The sequence below is a fragment of the Vulpes vulpes genome, chromosome 2 (genome assembly GCF_048418805.1).
Source record: "Vulpes vulpes isolate BD-2025 chromosome 2, VulVul3, whole genome shotgun sequence".
In the NCBI taxonomy this organism is placed as follows: Eukaryota; Metazoa; Chordata; class Mammalia; order Carnivora; family Canidae; genus Vulpes; species Vulpes vulpes.
The window spans coordinates 91,526,422-91,545,205 of record NC_132781.1 but is presented as its reverse complement, the minus strand read 5'-3'; the positions used below and the strand labels follow the sequence as shown (position 1 = coordinate 91,545,205).

Here is an 18,784-nt window from a genome sequence, read left to right as displayed (position 1 = left end):
TAAGAGACCATGAACATGTGTGCATTATCCAGAAGCTTAGTTGAGATCTGGGATTTCAATTTGTAATATCAGTATGTTAGGAGAATAGTAGAGAAAAGAGAGCTAAACTTAGTGATGGAAAAGCAGCTGACATGGTGAAGCCCAGAAGGTAGGTAAGAGCAGGAAGACTGTGAATATACAAGTGTCTCCTGTGTTTTCAGTCCCGTTCTGTCTCTTCCAGAACCTGGAGCTTCTGCTAGAGGGCAATTAGAGGCAGATATGGAACAGTTACTGGATTAGTAAGGCCCAAGTATGACCATGAGAATAGCTGACTAGTTTTATGGAGTAGGGGTAAAAATCAATGGAACTGAGAAGGTCAAATTCTGAGGCTATAGTTGACATTATTGTTTGGGTCAAAGTGTTTATTTTTTTATTTTGAGATGAGATGTCATCTTAAGTCACAATTTTATTCATGTTACAAAACAAAACAAAACAAAAAAAAACACCAAAACAAACAAAACCCATAGTCAGTAGTTCAGATGTTAGCTAAGGCTGCCATTCCCATGATCACGTAGGAAATATTGGCTCAAGCTTCCCTCTGCTTTCCATGCCCTAGACAACATCTAATTTAGAGGGAATTCTGTGTATTACCCAGAGTCTGGTTATTTCATTCAGGTTATGGATTGTTTCATTCTTATAAGTATTTTGTACCCAGAGCTGACATAGATTTCAAATTTCACTCTTTTATCTTGTCCTCCCCACTAACTTCTACCTTGATGAGAACAATAAACAAAAACATTCTTATAAAGTCATTGTATACAAAGCAAAAAAAATTAATTAAAAAAATCAAAGATTTGTAGTGATGGAAGGAAATATACATTGTAGCAATGCTAACAACTTCCAAGACAGGTATTACATTTGGCAGCTGGTAAAAAACCCATGGCCGTTTCTGAACTAGGCTTTCATTCTCCCAGTGGATCACTTTACTGTCTCTTCCCTTCTCTGCCTTTTCTTCTTAAAAAGAAGAACAGATTCTCACAAATTGCTGATCTGAGTGATTCAGTTTTCTCTAGGCTATACCTTTCAAAGTTAGCTCCAGATTTTCTTGCATCAAAAATTTGGCCTCATTCTTAAATCCAAGCAAGAGATGATAGTGGCTCAGGTCACCGCAGCAGAGGTAAAGAGGTCAGATTCTGGGTACATTTTGAGGGTAAAACAGGATTGGTTCATGGCTTGGATAAAGGCAGTGAGAGAAAGCAAGAAGTCAGGGATACTCCAAAGTTTTTGGCCCAAGCAACTGGAGAGATGGGTTGACATGAACTGAGGTGTGGAGGCCATAGGGAAATAGGTTTTGAAAGGGTCAGGGATTGAGCTCTGTTCATGTGAAACTCAGTGTATTTTCTCTCCAAGTGCAGATGTCAAACAGGCAATTGAATGGTCTGAGCTGGAGACTTATATATACATATATTTGATAAATAAATAAATAAATAAATATATATATATATATATATATATATATATATATATATATATATACAGCCTTTCTCAGAAAAATATTTCTAAATACTCTCTCAAAAACTGTTCTAACAATAGAACACAGGCAACCACATAGACTTTCAGTCTCTTCTCAATGGGAGATAACCCACGTTAAATGCAGGCATTGTATTAAGAGTTGATATCCAGGACATTTTTCCTGGAGTCTGAAGAAAACCTATAGCTTGTTCCAAGCATATTAAACTCTTGAATATACTTTTGCTTCCTTCTGAAATCTAACATTACGTTCAAGTAACTAAAAAAAAGACAGGGAGAATTGGAGAGGAGAAAATAACAAAATTTTGTAAATTCAAATTCAGTGGAAGAGTGACAACTGCCTGGCAGACCTCAGGAATCAGAATGTAAAGTCAACAGTGGGAGAAACTCAGAAAAAACCCAGCTTACAATGTGGAAGCCTCAAAATATTAAGAACTGGTAGCCCTAAGTGCCTCTGGAATTGGTCTGTAAGGTTCAGGATGGAGGCTATAATAAGGGAAACTGAGTAAAAGCTAGAGCCCCTTCCCTAACTCCACTCAGTAAGTCACTGACCTTTCCCAACACAGCAGCAGCCCAAATAAAACAGTCTCTGGACTGGAGGACAGCAGCCCCTGTGAAGTAAAGATATTCTACTGAAGATGGAGATTAAGTGACCATATAAACACCGAAGCTAAATGGATGATCTGCCCTTCTCAGTCCCAAATTCCTACAAGTGAGTCCCTTCCTCTACAGGTTGGAGTTTGAAAAGCTCTTCCTTGGAGAATCTGACTAGCTCAACACAGAAGATTTCAAGATACTGACCTGGGGAAGACCCCACCTAGCCTTTCCAGGGCCTCTGGTGGCTGTGGGAAACTGTTGTATGTGAATTAGAAAAAGATGTTCCCTCTGAGAAGATGTAGCTTTGTTGGTCTGAGACTTAAAAAGGAGATAACTCTTTTGAGGGAAGAAAAAGAAAAAGGCATCCCTTCTTCCTTGACCAGTGAAATAGTGAGAAAATGAGAGCTGCTTTTCAGGGCCCTTAATCAGGTGTTTTCATGGAGAGCACAATCCTGAGTGGCCTGAGACCACTCAGATTATCCTACAGTAAAACACAGCCAACAAGCCCCATTTATGTGCTCGAATTCTCTATTCATCCAACAAGTAACATCTGAAGAATGTTTTGAATATAGAAGACAAAAACTGAAACAAATGGAAACAAATCAGTGCTTGAAAGAAACGTAGTGTAGCAGAGAGAATGAAAAAAGTGAACATCCTCAGAGAGAAAGAAAGAAAGAAAAGAAAAAAAAGAAAAAGAAAAGAGAGCATTCAGGGAACATGAATTGGAAGATAAATAAATATCTCAGAGGTCTCTATCCATTGAGAAGATCCAATAATTATAGGGGCACCTGGGGTCCAGTCAGTTAAGCCTCTGATTCTTGTTTTCAGTTCACATAGTGATTTCATGGGTCTTGGGATCTAGCCCCACATCAGACTCCATGCTCAGCAGGGAGCCTGCTTGTGTATTCTCTCCCTCTGCTCCTCCCCACCATTTGCTCTCACTTTCTTTCTCCCTCTGTCTCTCTAAAAATAAATAAATACATCTTAAAAAAAAAAAAAAAGAAGAAGAAGATCTAACAATTGTAAATATTTATGTCCCCAACTTGGGAGCACCCAAAAATATGTCAATTAAAAACAAACATAAAGAAACTCACTGATAATAATACAATAATAGTAGGGGACCTTAACACCCCACTGATTTCCAAGCAGAAAATCAACAAAGAAACAATGGCTTTGAATGACATACTGGATTAGATGAACTTAATAGATATATAAACACTTCATCATAAAGCAGCAGAAAACACATTATTTTCAAGTACACATTGAAGATTCTCCAGAATAGATCACATACTGGATCACAAGTCAGCCCTCAACAAGTAACAAAAAGATTGAGATCATACCATCCATATTTTCAGACCACATGCTATAAAACTTGACATCAATCACAAGAAAAAAATTGGAAAGACCATAAATACATGGAACTTAAGGAGCATCCTACTAAAGAACAAATGGGCTAACCAAGAACTTAAAGAAGAAGTTAAAAAAAATAATACATGGAAGCAAGTGAAAATGAAAACACAACAGTCCAAACCTTTGGGATGCAGCAAAGACAGTCCTAAGAGGGAAGTATATAGCAATACAGGCCTACTCTAGAAGCAAGAAAAATCTCAAATATTCAACCGAACCTTACACCTAAAAGAGCTAGAAAAGGACCAGCAAATAAAGTGTAACATCAACAGAAGAAAGGAAATACTAAAGATTAGAGCAGAGGTAAATGATATAGAAACAAACAAACAAACAGTAGAACAGATTGACACTAAGAGCTGGTTCTTTGAAAGAATTAATAAAATTGATAAGCCCTTAGCGAGACTTACCAAAAAGAAAAGAGAAGGTACCCAAATAAATAAAATCACAAATGAAAGAGGAGACATCACCACTAACACCACAGAAATACAATTAGAATATTATGAAAAGTTATATGCCAACAAACTAGGCAATCTGGGAGAAATGGATAAATTCCTAGAAACATACAAACTACCAAAACTGAACAGAAATAGAAAATTTGAACAGACCATAACCAGCAAAGAAATTGAAACATTAATCAAAAATCTCCCAACCAACAAGAGTCCAGGACTAAGTAGCTTCATAGGCAAATTCTACCAGACATTTAAAGAAGAGTTACTTCTTTAACTTAATCTTCTAAAACTAAACTTATTCTTCTCACATTGTTTCCAAAAATAGAAATGAAAGGTACAATTCCAAAATAATTCTACAAGACCAGCATTACTTGATTCCAAAACCAAAGACCCCACTAAAAAGGAGGAGAGAATTATAGGCCAATAACCTTCATGATCATGGATGCAAAAATTCTCAACAAGATACTAGCAAATCAAATCCAACAGTACATTAAAAGAATTATTCACCATGATCAAGAGGGAATTATTCCTGGGCTGCCGGGGTGGTTCAATATTCACAAATCAATCAGTGTGATATACCACATTAATAAAAGAAAGGATAAGACCCATGTGATCCTCTCAGATGCAGAAGAAGCATTTGGCAAAATACAGCATCCATTCTTTATAAAAACCCTCAACAAAGTAGGGATAGATGGATAGATGGAACATACGTCGACATCATAAAAACCATATTGGAAAGACCCACAGCTTATACCATCTTCCTGAGAGCTTTTCCTCCATGGTCAGGAACAAGGACAGGGATGCCTTGTTCTCACCACTACTATTTAACATAGTCCTGGCAGCCTTAAACTCAGCAATCAGACAACAGAGACAAGTAAAAGGCATCCAAATTGTCAAGGAAGTAGTCACTTTCACTATTTACAGATGACATGATACTCTATGTAGAAAACTTGAAAGACTCCATGAAAAAATTGCTAGAACAAACACATGAATTCAGTAAAGTATCAGGATATAAAATCAACATACAAAAATCTCTTGCATTTCTATACAGCAATAATGAAGCAGCAGAAAAAATCAAGGAATTGATCCCATTTACAATACGCCAAAAATCGTAAGGTATCTAGGAATAAACCGAAGAGGATTAAACCGAACCCAAACCATAAGATGCCTAGGAATAAACTGAATCAAAGAACCAAAGACCTGTATTCTGAAAACTGTAGAACACTTATGAAAGAAATTAAAGAAGACACAAAGAAATGGAAAACATTCCATGCTTGTGGAAGAACAAACATTGTTAAAATGTCTATACTACCCAAAGCAATCCACACATTTAATGCAATCCCTATCAAAATACCACCAGCATTTTTCACAGAGCTAGACCAAACAATCCTAAAATTTGTACAGAAATTCAAAAGACCCTGAATAGCCAAAGCAATCCTGAAAATTTTAGAAAAGCAAAGCTGGAATCATCACGATTCCAGACTTCAAGCTCTATTGCAAAGCTGTGGTCATCAAGACAGAATGGTACTAGCACAACAAATACAAATACAACAAATGGTATGGTACTGGCACAACAAATACAGATACATAGATCAATGGAACAGAACAGAGAATCCAGAAATGGACCTACAACTCTATGGTCAGCTATTCTTTGACAAAGCAGAAAGAATATCCAATGGGAAAAAAAAAAACTCTTCAACGCATGGTGCTGGGAAAACTGGACATCAACATGCAGAAGAATGAAACTGGACCACTTTCTTGAAATAAATTCAAAATTGATGCAAGACTTAAATGTGAACCAGCAAACCACCAGAATCCTAGAGGAGAACACAGGCAGCAACCTCTTCACCCTGGGCCAGAGCAACTTCTTACTAGATACATCACTAGAGGAAAGGGAAACGAAAACAAAAATGAACTACTGGGAGTTAATTAAGATAAAAATCTTCTGCACAATGAAGAAAACAGTCAAAAAAAAAAAACCTAAAAGCCTATGTAATGGGAGAAGATATTTGCAAATGACATATCTGAAAAAGGGTTAGTATCCGAAATCTATAAAGAACTTAGCAAACTCGACACCCCAAAAACAAATAATCCAGTTAAAAAATGGGCAGAAGACAAAATAGACGTTTTTTCCAAAGACCCAGATAGCTAACAGATACATGAAAAGATGCTCAACATCACTCATCATCAGGGAGATAAAATACAAATCAAAACCACAATCACCTCACCTGTCAGAATGGCTAAAATTAACAACTCAGGAAACAGTGTTAGTGAGGATGCAGAGAAAAGGGAACCGTCTTGGCACTGTTGGTGGGAATGCAAGCTGGTGCAGCCACTCTGGAGAACATTTTGGAGGTTCCTCAAAAAGTTGAGGAACTTTTTGCTCAAGGAATTGAGGAATTGCACTACTAAGGATACAAAAATACAGAAAGAATACATGCATCCCAATGTTTATAGCAGCATTATCAACAATAGCCAAACTATGGAAAGAGCCCAGGTATCCATCGACTGATGAATGGATAAAGAAGATGTAGCATATATACCATAGAATATTAGCCATCAAAAAGAATGAAATTTTGCCATTTGTAACAATGTGGATAGAGCTAGAGTGTTTTATAAGCAAAATAAGTCAGAGAAAGACAAATATATGATTTCACTCATATGTGGAATTTAAGAAACAAAACAGATGAATATATGGGAATGGGGAAAATTAGGGGGAAACAAACTGTAAGAGACACTTAATGATAGAGAACAAACCGAGGTTGCTGGAGGGGTGGTAGGAGGGGATGGGCTAGGTGGGTGATGGGTATTAAGGAGGGCATTTGTGATGAGCACTGGGTGTTGTATGTGTGATGAATCACTAAATTCTACTCCAGAAACCAATATTGCACTGTATGTTAACTAACTAAAATTTAAATAAAAATTTAAAAAGAAAAAAACTCGCAGAAAGAGTAAAAACATAAAGAGATGAAAAAGGAAAGATAAAAATTAAAAAAAAAACAGTGCAAAAGATCTAACTTCACAATATTAGTTCCACAAAGGAATAACTGAGAAAATGGAGAGGAGGAAATGAAATGAAAGAGTGCAATAGAATTTCCCAGAGTTGGAGTACATGACTTACCAGATTGAAATGATGCATCAGGTTCCCTGTATACAATGGATAAAAGTATACCTATCCACAAGGTATAGCACTGTAAATTTTTAGAACATTAAGTATAATAATAATAATAATAGTAATAATAATAATAAAAGATTCTGTAATATTCAGAAGAGAAAGGATAGAAAAAGAAGATAGAGTGAACAAGAGAAACCAAACATGAAGAACACTTTGGGCTTCTCAACAGTAACATTGGAAGCAAGAAGAAAATGGAGGAATGCCTTCAAAACTCTTCCAACCCTTCAAAAATTATTTCTCACCTAGAATCCTATATTCAGTAAAACTCTTAATCAAGTCATAGAAAAGACACATGAGTCTTAAGAAGTTTACCTCCTTTGCACATTTGTCAAGAGGCTACTGGAGAGTGTGACTCTGCCAGTATCATTAAATCTTCAAAGAGAATGTTGAGTTATTCTTTTTGTTGTTGTTGTTGGTTGACTATGCATTTTTTTTAAAAAATAATTTATTGGAGTTCAATTTGCCAACATATAGCATAACACCCAGTGCTCATCCTGCCAAGTGCCCCCTTCAGTGCCCATCACCCAGTCACCCCAACCCCCTGCCCCCCTCTTTTTCCACTACCCCTTGTTCATTTCCCAGAGTTAGGTGTCTCTCATGTTTTGTCACCCTCACTGATATTTTCAGAGAATGTTGAGTTACTCTGATTCAAACTTGATTTTGTCTTGACCACGTATTGATGAAGTTCCTGACTGCTTTATTTCCTAGATCATTTTACCCCACAAAAGTGTTCTTTGACTTCCTGCTAAAGAACCAGAGGAAAGTCATAGTGATAACCCAAGGCAGAAAATACAGAGTGGTCTATTCCTTCTACTATATTTCCATGGGACCTGCAGTAACCTGTCAGTACTACATCCTGCCAGCGTTCCCAATGCAATGAGCCCGTTCTCTCAGGGCTCCCTCCTTGCTCCTTAGAACCCATCACAGAGGCAGAACTTGATAGGGACTCAGAGACTTTACCCTGCTGACCTTCCCCTGAGGGCCTCTTGCCTTTCCTTACAGAAGTGCCCACCTATGTGACTCTCAGCCTCCACTGGGTAGCAATAACCTGACTTCTTCATGAGAGGATATCATGCCAGCCAAAACAGTGCTGAAAATGTTTTGTTACATCTCACTTGTTACTAGAATCAGAACAGTGCTTGAAGTATGTTTTCTATTGGAATAATAATGGCTAAGAACTAAAGAGTAGTTACTGTGAGCCAAACCTTGTTCTGGGATCCTTAACAGATATAACTTTGTCTCCTTTATGGATAATATTATAGAAAATAATAAACATGGGATTATCATAGGTGGCTTCCCCATGCACATTCCTCTTGGCCCCTATCATATACTCCATCTTTTCCCAATTTATTACCTTTGTCTGAGAGCAGGAGCAGGCTGGGTGTGAATCTTTTCCTTAATGTGCCTTGTAAAGGTCAGGCAGGGGAAGAGACAATCATTTAAAATATTAAATTATCAGTGTACTTCATTTCGCTGTGGTCTTCTCCATGTTCCTTCGCTTAGATTGAATTTTCTAATTTCAACATCTTCCAACCCAATAGAAAGAAGTAGAAAATCTGACCAAAAAAGCATCTGAGTTCTGATCAAACTCATAAATGAGTTTATAGGATAGGGGCACCTGGGGGGCTCAGTGGTTAAGCGTTTGCCTTCGGCTCACTACATGGGGCTCCCCGCAGGGAGCCTGCTTCTCCCTCTGATTCTCTCTCTGTGTGTCTCTCATGAATAAAGAAATAAAATCTCAAAAAAAAAAAAAAAAGAAAAAAGAAATGAGTTTATAGGATAATATTTTCCAAAATGAAGGTAGTTTTATTCAATTATTCTAATAGCAAAGGAGGTGTGATTGAGTTCTGGTTTTCTATAATATAAATTAATAAATAATATCGCTTAGCCTTAACTTTTTGTGAATATTTTGAATTCTAGCCACTTCCCTATCCATTGAACTTCTCCCATTTCCCTTGCAAGCATATTCCATATCTAATGCTTTTGTCTCATTTTTATTAATAGCTACTTCATGCCTTTATTTAGCAATGGGGGTGATGTCCTTCTGGACTAGACACTGATGCAGGAGGAAACTATAATTTGAGCAACTGATCCATCTATTACCATGAACACAGAGTTCTGCTAGTGCCACTTTCTTCCCTTATTTTTTTCACATAACAGGACATGACAAGCCCCTGTTAACATATTAATTCTCGATATAACTAGACCAAAATTATTTATTGAGTCAATCCTACTGGAACTCTAGCAGAGAAAGTGGGCTGATAAAAAATTCATTTTACTCTCTCTACCCTACAACAAACAACTTCGCATTCCAGGTAATACCAACAATGGTAATTATAACAATCATCATGTATGAGCAAGTAGAGCAAGCACTTTACATTTGTTATTTCATTTAATCCTGGTGAAAAGGTACTACTGCCAATCCTAATTTTACTGATAAGAAAAGTGAGGATCTGGGAGACTTAACCACATGTCATACACGGTAAGGAGAAACCAGGGTTCAGACCCAGACTATGAACTCAAAGCCTGAACTCATAGCCACTATACTCCATAATCTTTGAGAACATGCTATTTTTTTTTTACTTCCAGAGAATTTTCTTTGTCACTTTGATCTACCCAATAGCAAAATGCAATCCTCAGCAGCCCTATCCTCATGAATCTTTTTATCCATTCCTAGCCTCTCACTTCTTTAGCATTCTTATCCAAGAAACTCCCATATGCACAGATATTCTTTGCATTTGGTGGGAAGAAAAATTGAAGAGGAACTTAAAGCCATTCCAAACGATACCATGAATTTCTCTGCAGGGCACGCCAAGACTTACCACTTCCTTTTTCTTAAGGAATCTCCTGATGCTGCCAGTTATCAAGGCATTGTCCACTTCTAGAATTTCTAGCATTCTTTAGAGTTGTTAGGGCTTTATTATATGCCCCATTTCTACCTTCCAGTACTCTAGATCCAGCACTCCAATTTGTGTGTGTGTGTGTGTGTGTGTGTGTGTGTGTGTGTGTGCACAAAAGTTCCCTATGGGAAGGTTCATTGAAAAACAACGAGGATGAAAAACTAGAGGGTAGACCTACTCAAGTGTAAACAAACATGCACAGAAGAGGCAGTAGATCAAACAAGTCAGACCCCACTTTCAAGCTCTGTGGACATGAACCTCAGTTCACATAAATAGGGCACACTCCTGTCACTGGGATGCATGCAGACACCACTAGAAGGCAAACCCCTTGATTCACTTTACTGACTGAACAGAATCAAAGGTTTTGCCCCAACCAGCAAATGTAAAATGTGTTTTGAGGCCCATGGCTCTAGTGAGCCGTCATATGAAATGAATTACCAGGGCTTGAAGTCGGGATGTGAGAGAAACCACTGTGAAGCCTCAGCCAGCCTGGATAGCTGGGAAGCCACTGTGCAATGCATTTCTTGTTACTGGGCTGCACGTTTGTGCTACAGCCACACTGCAGTGCCTTGCGATTTGGAAAATAGCTAAAGGGTTCACAGTTCAAATGAGCTCTGGGAACTCAAAATCTTTCTGGAAAACTTGCTAAGCTGGGTGTGCATGCAGGTATTTCAGAGCTCATCCGGCTCTAATTAAAACTCATACTTCCCGTCTGTGTTCACCCAAACAATATTGAGTCAAACCACAAGAAAATCTGTTATCACTCAAATTGGGACCTATTTTTCATACAACTGAAATATTATATAAAATCATGAACTGTTAGGTATAAAAGTAAAAATTGAATGCAGACACCGATTCCCATGCTACCTTTGCCTCACCTTCCAGGGGATGTGAATCATGGGTCACAGCTGCGTGCTCAGGGCATGCGTCTTGAGATCAAAGCCTTTGATGCTGGAGGAAGTATTCGAATTAGCCTGATCCACACACCACACCACGCTCTGTGCCCCTCCCCGTGTCCTCGTTCACGCCAATGCTGTAAAAACTAATGTGTTTGAATGATGTTTTAAAGTGTTCTATGCAATTAAGTTGGAAAGCAAGCAGGAGGGCTAGTTTTTCTCTGGTGTACATATGAAACTCCCAATAAATTTAAGGTCCTTGAATGTGTTTTGGGGGAGGGAAAGATTAAAACGGGGAAAGTTTTTGAAAGGAACAAACACTTCAAAAAAAGTAAACCTGAGGTGTTTTCCCCCTTGTAATATCAAAACTGTTTTTATAGTTGGAAAATGTCTACAGATCAAAAAATATACACCCAAAAGAGTGTACCGATTCCATAATCACTTGTACCCAATTTGCAGTTCAGTTTCCTAAGAAAAGTACTCCTTTATGTAATTATGGCGAAGTATTACAAACCGCCCTCACCTTGCCCCGTGTGTTAGTGATTGAAAAAAACGTGCTGCTCTCTCCTTTCTGTTAGCTGCCTGTCGAATGCAGAATTTTGTACTAAGTTTCTGTTGTGTGGATGTTTCTATTTATTTTAAAGCATTCCTGAGTGTCCTAGTCTGCTTATGAGGCTCTTATGAAAAATAAGAGCATAGATTTCTGAGCCCGATTAAAAACCAAGACACATATATAGTACATTTGTCCAGATAGTGGTTTGGGAAAGTAGTACATCCTTATTCAATTTGTAAAGCAGCATTAGTAACACAGCCTGTAGGTGTATTAATAAAGCAATGAGTAACATCCATTTACAGCAGTAAATAAAATGCAGGAAAACCAATACATTCATAGAGCAGCATCACCAAAAGAGTCTCAGAAGGGCTTCTCAAATATCAAGCCATTCATGCCCAGAGAACACAGAAACTTCTGCACTTCCAACACTATACCCTTGATTGAGAATGTTCCTGGCTAAGGAAAATGGGTAGAGCAGGATAAATTAACTAGTGAAGTATAAATCACAGCACCTGGCACATACTAAGCATGGTAGCTAATAAAATCATTTCACGTTGTACGAATGTTAGGTAACTTGTAGGCCCAATGCCAGTGAGGTACATTTAAGGAAGCAACTCTCACTGCCTATCACAGGTATTGTTCTAGGCCATCCTTTTCTTCTTTTATTTATTCTTTTAAAATTTCACCCTTGCTTCTACCTTAGGCCTTTAAAATACTGGACTGCTAGGTTCCACTGGTTGAACTTTTAGATTAAACATTTACTAACCATCATAGGTCATGCAGAATGAAACCTCGTGGTTAATGCAAGAAACTTAGACTAAATTAATTCCCCAAAGAGTAGTAGTCCTCTTAATGCATTCAGGACTAGAGGTTACTCAGGTCCTAGAAAAAGCCATTTACAGAGTAGACTCATAAAAAGGACCCTGCACTGATTTAACATATTCTAATGGAAAGCATGTGAGTGCATAGTAGATCCTCCCCTCTGCAACCTTTATCTAGCTGACTCCTGGCATTGCCAACACACTGCAGGCTCTCTGTGAAACACCAAGATGCCAACAGCCTGCCAAACGTATGACTAGTACATTTCACACTCACAGTTCATTAGTTTATGTAATATGAAATTATATAACTGGCATCAAGGGTTTGGGAATAAATGCAACTGACTTGGAAAGCCAGAAGAGGGGGGAACCACAGAGCAACAAGATCTGAGGGCAAAGGAGCAAAATGCAGGTTCAGTTTGGGCAGGCATCCAGCCAAGACACTGCTTTCCAAGGGAGCCATGCAAGGCCTGGTAGCAACAGCTGATACCAAGTGAAGCCTGGGCCACTGGTGCCCATAGGGGTCAACCAGAGATGAGGTGGGGACTGCAGCAAGTGCTGACAGGGCTAGCCTGACCTTAGGGCCAAGATTCCTGCTTCCTCATTCCTCCCAAACTAACCAGGGCTGGACTCCAGGGAATAGAAGCCAGAACTAGACTTCAGAACTGGCGAAATAATCACCATGATAATGAATACCACTTAAGGAGCTCTTACTTTGTACTAAGCATGGGTTTATGTGATTCAAACGCATAACCTGTGAAGCCAAGCTGCCTTGTGGTCCAGTCCTGACATGGAAATGCAGTCAGACACAAAAGCCTGGCAACTAGGTAGCAATTGAAAGTAATTTTAATTCTAGTTTCACTCTTTCTTGAAAACAGCACAATTGTACACTGTTAAACTTCTTTAAAATCCTCTTATCTTTTTTTATACTCAGTACATCTGTCTCACCCTAAAGTTGCTCCTAAAATAACACTCCCCCCCCCCATTCAAACCTTTCCAAACTCTCTATTCAAAACAGAGTGGAAGCTCTTCCCTCTCTCCACTTTCCTCCTTTCCTTCCCCATTTGTTGTTTCTTTCTCTCCCACAAAGAATCCTCTGCCCTTTCTGGTATGAGTTCTCCCTGCTTGAGTTTCTCTAGTTTTTCCTCTCACACTGCATGCTTGGATCCTTACAAGGCTCAGGAAACAGACAAAATAGGAAGAGAGCAGGGGAAGATAAAAAATGTAAAGACAGGAAGAAGCTGTGAATACCGGCATACAACACTTTTTAAAGATCTCTATTATCTTACTCATCTTCTCAAGAAGCCTCAGAGGCAGGTGATCCCCTTAAACTTATGAGATGATAGGGTTTAGAGATTCAGTAGTAACCTACCCAGTAAGTAGAAGAATCAAGATACAAATCCAAGGAGCTATGACTTCAAAACCCACCTTTTTGATGACTGTTTGCCTTTTCTAGAAAGCAGCTAAAATGCATAAGGCAATTGTCTAGTTCTCTGCTCAGATAGTCTGTGTTCACAGCTAGAAATCTATTACATCTCTTCCTAGACTTAAAAACTATCAACAACAGAGTCTACTGGAGGAGAGACCAAGGACCAAAGCAAAGGCAAGGCAGGCTGGCCTTGTGAGATAGGCATTAGCTGGGCTTGATGGAGCTGGCAATCTATGTTCCTCCAAGTTCCTAAACAACTCTTCATATATATAGGGAAGTTGGATGGTAGATTATTATCCATCCCATTTTCTTGTGGAAATCAAGATTTTAATGTAGCATCAGGCCCTCCCTCATTGAGAGCCCAGAAAAGTCTACAGGTAACTGACATTATTCATTATAATGACATAGCTGTAATAAAAAAATAATATAGTAATAAATAAATAAGCTGTTGGAACAGCTTAATGCTGTATTTATAAAATAATGGAATCAATGAGGGAATTCATGAATTCTTTTGAGTCATCTACTTAGGGGATGGAGGGAGAAAATACATTATGTAAAGGGAAATTATTAACTTGTTAAAATCCTCAAGGGATTATATAATTTACCAAAGAAATGATTGGAATGTTTTGTTTTGATTAAAGAACCAATTTAGAGTTTGGAAAGCAGAAATTAAAAGAAAAAATAGGTCCATTTAAGAATAGAGAAGTATCAATATCAGGCTCCCTTGGCATCCAGACTGGGACTGCTCTTGTTTATTGATTCTGTAATGACATACAGGAGCAAAATCTCCACATTTATAGCTAATACTCAATACTCAAGAGTGATAGAAGGCTATAGGGATGGGGGTGGACAACTAAAATGTGTGTGTGTGAAAAGAGAGTGGTGGATGAAAGTCTGTGTTGAGTATATATTTAGAAGAAGTAGCCAAAGCCTCATATAGCTGTGTCTGCTTTAGCAGCTTTCATATGATAATAAAAAAAGGTACAAGAAAATAAATAAATTGATAAAAATATTGAATTGTTGATCAAGAGTTAAAAGTTGAAAGCTAGAAAAGGGATTTAAGTGTGAGTTATAATACCGAGACACCTAAGCCATGTGTTACAGTAACCAAGGAGAGCTGGTTACTCTGTTCTTCCTTCTCATTATTTTTCAATAATAATCATAGAGCACTATTTTCTCTTTTTGCAGAGAGAATAAGAATATAAATTCAATAAATGTGTTCATAGAGGTATGTGTGTGTATGCATGTGCACATATGTATAAAACTGCCAAACAATCTTATATTGACGTATGTTCCCATGGTCACATCCTGGACCCTGTCAATAAACAATACAAGTTTATCTATAAAATCTTAAACTCCACATAATCCATTCTCAAACTCTAATGTCCTATTTTTCAACTTCCTGATCTTCCATCTCACCGTTTTCTCACTTCACAGAGATCTGCCTTCCTACCTTCCTAATTCTTACAGATGACCTCCCAGATTATAAGTAGGCTTTTTTTTTTTTTTTAGATTTATCTATTCATGAGAGACACACAAAAAGAGAGGAGGCAAAGACACAAGCAGGTTCCTTGCCGGGAGCCCAATGCGGGACTCAATCCTAGATCCCAGGATCATGCCCTGAGCCAAAGGCAGATGCTAAACCGCTAAGCCACCCAGGCGTCCCTATGAGTAGCCTTCTGTTTGTCCTTTCAGTCAGCTCAGACTGTATGACTATTCAAATGAGTTGCAGTGCTATAACCTATTTCCTCCATCTTACACCTTGGTGATCGAATGATGCTGGAGAAAAACACTAGTAATGTTATTAAAAAGATAAACTGAGGCATGATTCAAACCAGGCAGTGCCAAACTGAAAGTGGTTAGGAGCACTCCAGGAACTAGGGGAAAGTTTTTAACAAGATACAGAAGCAAAGCAAGGAAATTATTTGATTGGCTATAGCATAAGCTCTTGCCTTATTTGGGAAAGCCTATTTGTGATTGGTTGGCCTCAGGTTTCATATTCTTATATTCAAGTGTGCTAATTCTGGATTAGGTTTTGGTTTGCTTACATAGGCCACCAAAGCTTTAGAGCCACCTTATCTAATGGCCTCCTGTTTAATTACTTTAACAATGCAAAACTCTCAAGTCAGGAGCTCCCCCAAACAGCTCTGTTTCCCTTATTCAGAAGACGGTATTTCTTTCTCTTGACTCTCAGAAGACTGATCATGTCTTATTCCCTTTGCTTCTCTAGAATTTTGCCCATTGTCAGTGAACTTCACAATTTAGGACATTACTCTGGATACAGTATGAATGATTGACTGGGGGCCAAGCAAGAGAGGGTGCAAGGACAGTGGGAAAATGCTGTAGGCTTTACAGGGGTGATGACAATGGCAATAGAGAGAAGCAAATGACTTTGGAATAAGTGTAGGCAGTTGAATCACAAAGATATAATTGTTGGATAGAAGCAGGGGAGATGAGGTGGGAGTGTGAGGTGAGGAGATTTCTGGCTTGAGCAATTAAGTGGTGATATCTTCACTGATATAGGAGAATACTGGGGATGGGGAACCCAGGTTTAGATAGAAAAAATTAGAAATTTTATCTGTAATATATTAGGTTCGAGATAGTTCTGAGATTGCCTAGTATAGAGATGTCCAAGAAGCACTGGTGGGACTGTTGAACATGATGAAAAATAAGGACCAGGATGTGACCCTGGAAGTGGAGGACAATTCCATGGACAATGAGGAGGTCGAGGACCTGAGTTGCCAGACATCCTTCAGTACCTCAATTTTATCAGGGTTTTCTCAACTCCAACTTTCCAAATGTTTTATATTTTTCATTTTTATTTCAATCATTAATCCACCTGGACATAATGTTTATGTATGATGGAAGATTACCATCTTTATTTTCTTCTTTTTGGATAACCAGATATCCTTGGGCCATTTGTGTTCAACACAAGCTTAACCCCCAAATGTCCCTTGAATTCATTTTGCCCTGAAGGACTTCAGGATCCTTCCCTTTCTTTTCTATAATCCATATTCTGCACGGTGTCATGAAATTTGTCTTTCTAAAATACAAATGTGATCATGTCACTCTGCTGATTAAACTGTTTAAATAACTTCTTTTTATTGCCTACAGAATAAAAGTCCAATCCCTAAGCCTGTCATATTTAAGGTATTTCACATTTATCTTTACAGTATCTCTTTGCTTATCACATCTTTTCTGTCATCAACATTTGTACCCAAATGCTACTGTGTAGAAAATAGATGACCCGAATTAAATTTTCAAATCCTTTGTCAGAACTACTCATCTGATTCATAACTGATAGATTTTTTTTTAAAGTTCTAATTAATTTCTTTGACACTTTTTGGTGTCTACATTTTTTGATGTCATTTTTTGGTGTATTAGGTATGATACAGTATTATAAGTTTTAGAGTTTATAATCTAAAGGACAGAAAGCACTAATCTTACATATCTATTTAATAGGAAAGATATAGGGGCACGTGTCTGGCTCAGTTGGAAGAGCATGCAACTCTTGATCTCGGGGTTGTAGGTTTGAATACCACATTGGGTGTAGAGATTACTTAAATACATAAAAAACAAAACTTAAAAAAAATAAAAGGGATGATATAAGGATAGTAATAGGCATTTGAGTAAACTGCTATGATAGTTCTGATAAAGCAAAGATAGCATCTTATTTGATGAAAATCAGTGGAGGCTTCGTGGAAAAGTTAACTGGATCATGAAAGATAGGTAAAATTTAGAAATTCAGAGAAGAGAATGAGAGGGCCTTTTAGGAAGAGGGATAGCATCAATCAGGGCAAAAGAAGTGGAGAAGTGCGTGACCTTGGAGTACAGGATAGAGCAGGAGAAAGATAAGCGGCTAGAAAGGTAAACTGAGGCCAAAGCACAAAAATCCTTTAAAGGATGAGTTAACAGACTGTTTAACTCGTTAGTTAACTAACTGTCCCAAGCTGTAGTTATTTAGCACTGGGAGTCAATGCAGTTAGGGGATTGACATAATTAGGTTGTGACATGATCAAGTGGGTTGGAATGCAGAGAAATCGTATCTAAGAGGTTGTACTAATAGTCGAGGCATGGTGTGCTGTTGGCTTGGCCTAGAGGCAGAAAAGTCAGAAAGAATGCAAGACAAATTTCAAAGCAGACTCCATAGCAGTTAGATGACCAAAGAAAGGTGGGAGAAATAGGTCTATCTCAGCTTCAGGAAATAAAATGGTAAGCATTTCATGAGAAATCTCGTTCTGGTTAAGTACCATTTATATTTGCATTTGCCTAAATGGCATTTCTTGTCCTTTTTTCTTTTCTTTTATTTGTTTTTTTTTTTTTTTTTTTGGTGACTTTTAAAAACACTTAATATTAAAAATTGTTTTCAAAGCCTAACTTTATGCCTTGAGATTAATGGTTTTATACTTGTTTCCCTCTCCGCCCTCCTCTTTTACATGTGACAGCTACTGCTGGGTATGGTTGGGTCTCCTGACCAGGACCTCCAGGAAGCCGCAGCTGGATGTATATCCAACATACGCAGACTGGCTCTTGCTACAGAAAAGGCAAGATACACTTGAAATGTGCACAGATATTACAAACTACCAAATTTTACATGACAGGGAACATGTCAGTCCCATGGCCAAGAAGCCTAGATCAGGAAGCATGTTGAGCAAATGTTTTACAGGCAGATAAATGTCTGAATGAAAACACAGGAATTAAAAATGCAAAGGGTACTCTTCATCCAAAAATTGCATAGATATTTGTGTTCTATTTAATATTTTGGGGATATGCCATGTAATGAAATGTAAAGCTAATAAATTTGTGGTAATTTTCCAGATAGATATGTATACAGTACATATATCTATTTCAGTGATACTTTTGTATTTGTGATGATTTTAATAAAAGATATGGCCTTCCTGGTGTTCAGTCCTATAGTCATTCTGCATGTCTTTAGAATTCTTCTTCTGTTAAACCTATCTCACTGCCCTGTCATTATGGTTTTGTCTGTTTGATCACTTGCAACCCACGGGAGAGCTCTAAGGAGATGTGCTGATTTCACGAACTGTTAT

At 38.0% G+C, this 18,784-nt stretch overlaps 1 protein-coding gene across 3 annotated transcripts in view; it reads left to right on the top strand.

Annotated features, from left to right (window-relative positions):
- ODAD2 (outer dynein arm docking complex subunit 2) overlaps positions 1–18,641 on the top strand; it is a 184,941-nt gene extending 166,300 nt beyond the window's left edge. For all 3 annotated transcript variants that reach the window (XM_072749250.1, XM_072749251.1, XM_072749252.1), the window contains one exon: positions 18,179–18,641. In XM_072749250.1, coding sequence (XP_072605351.1) covers positions 18,179–18,292 — 114 coding nt within the window. In that variant the 3' untranslated portion in view covers positions 18,293–18,641. The remainder of the gene's footprint in view (positions 1–18,178) is intronic.
- Positions 18,642–18,784: the final 143 nt, after the last annotated feature.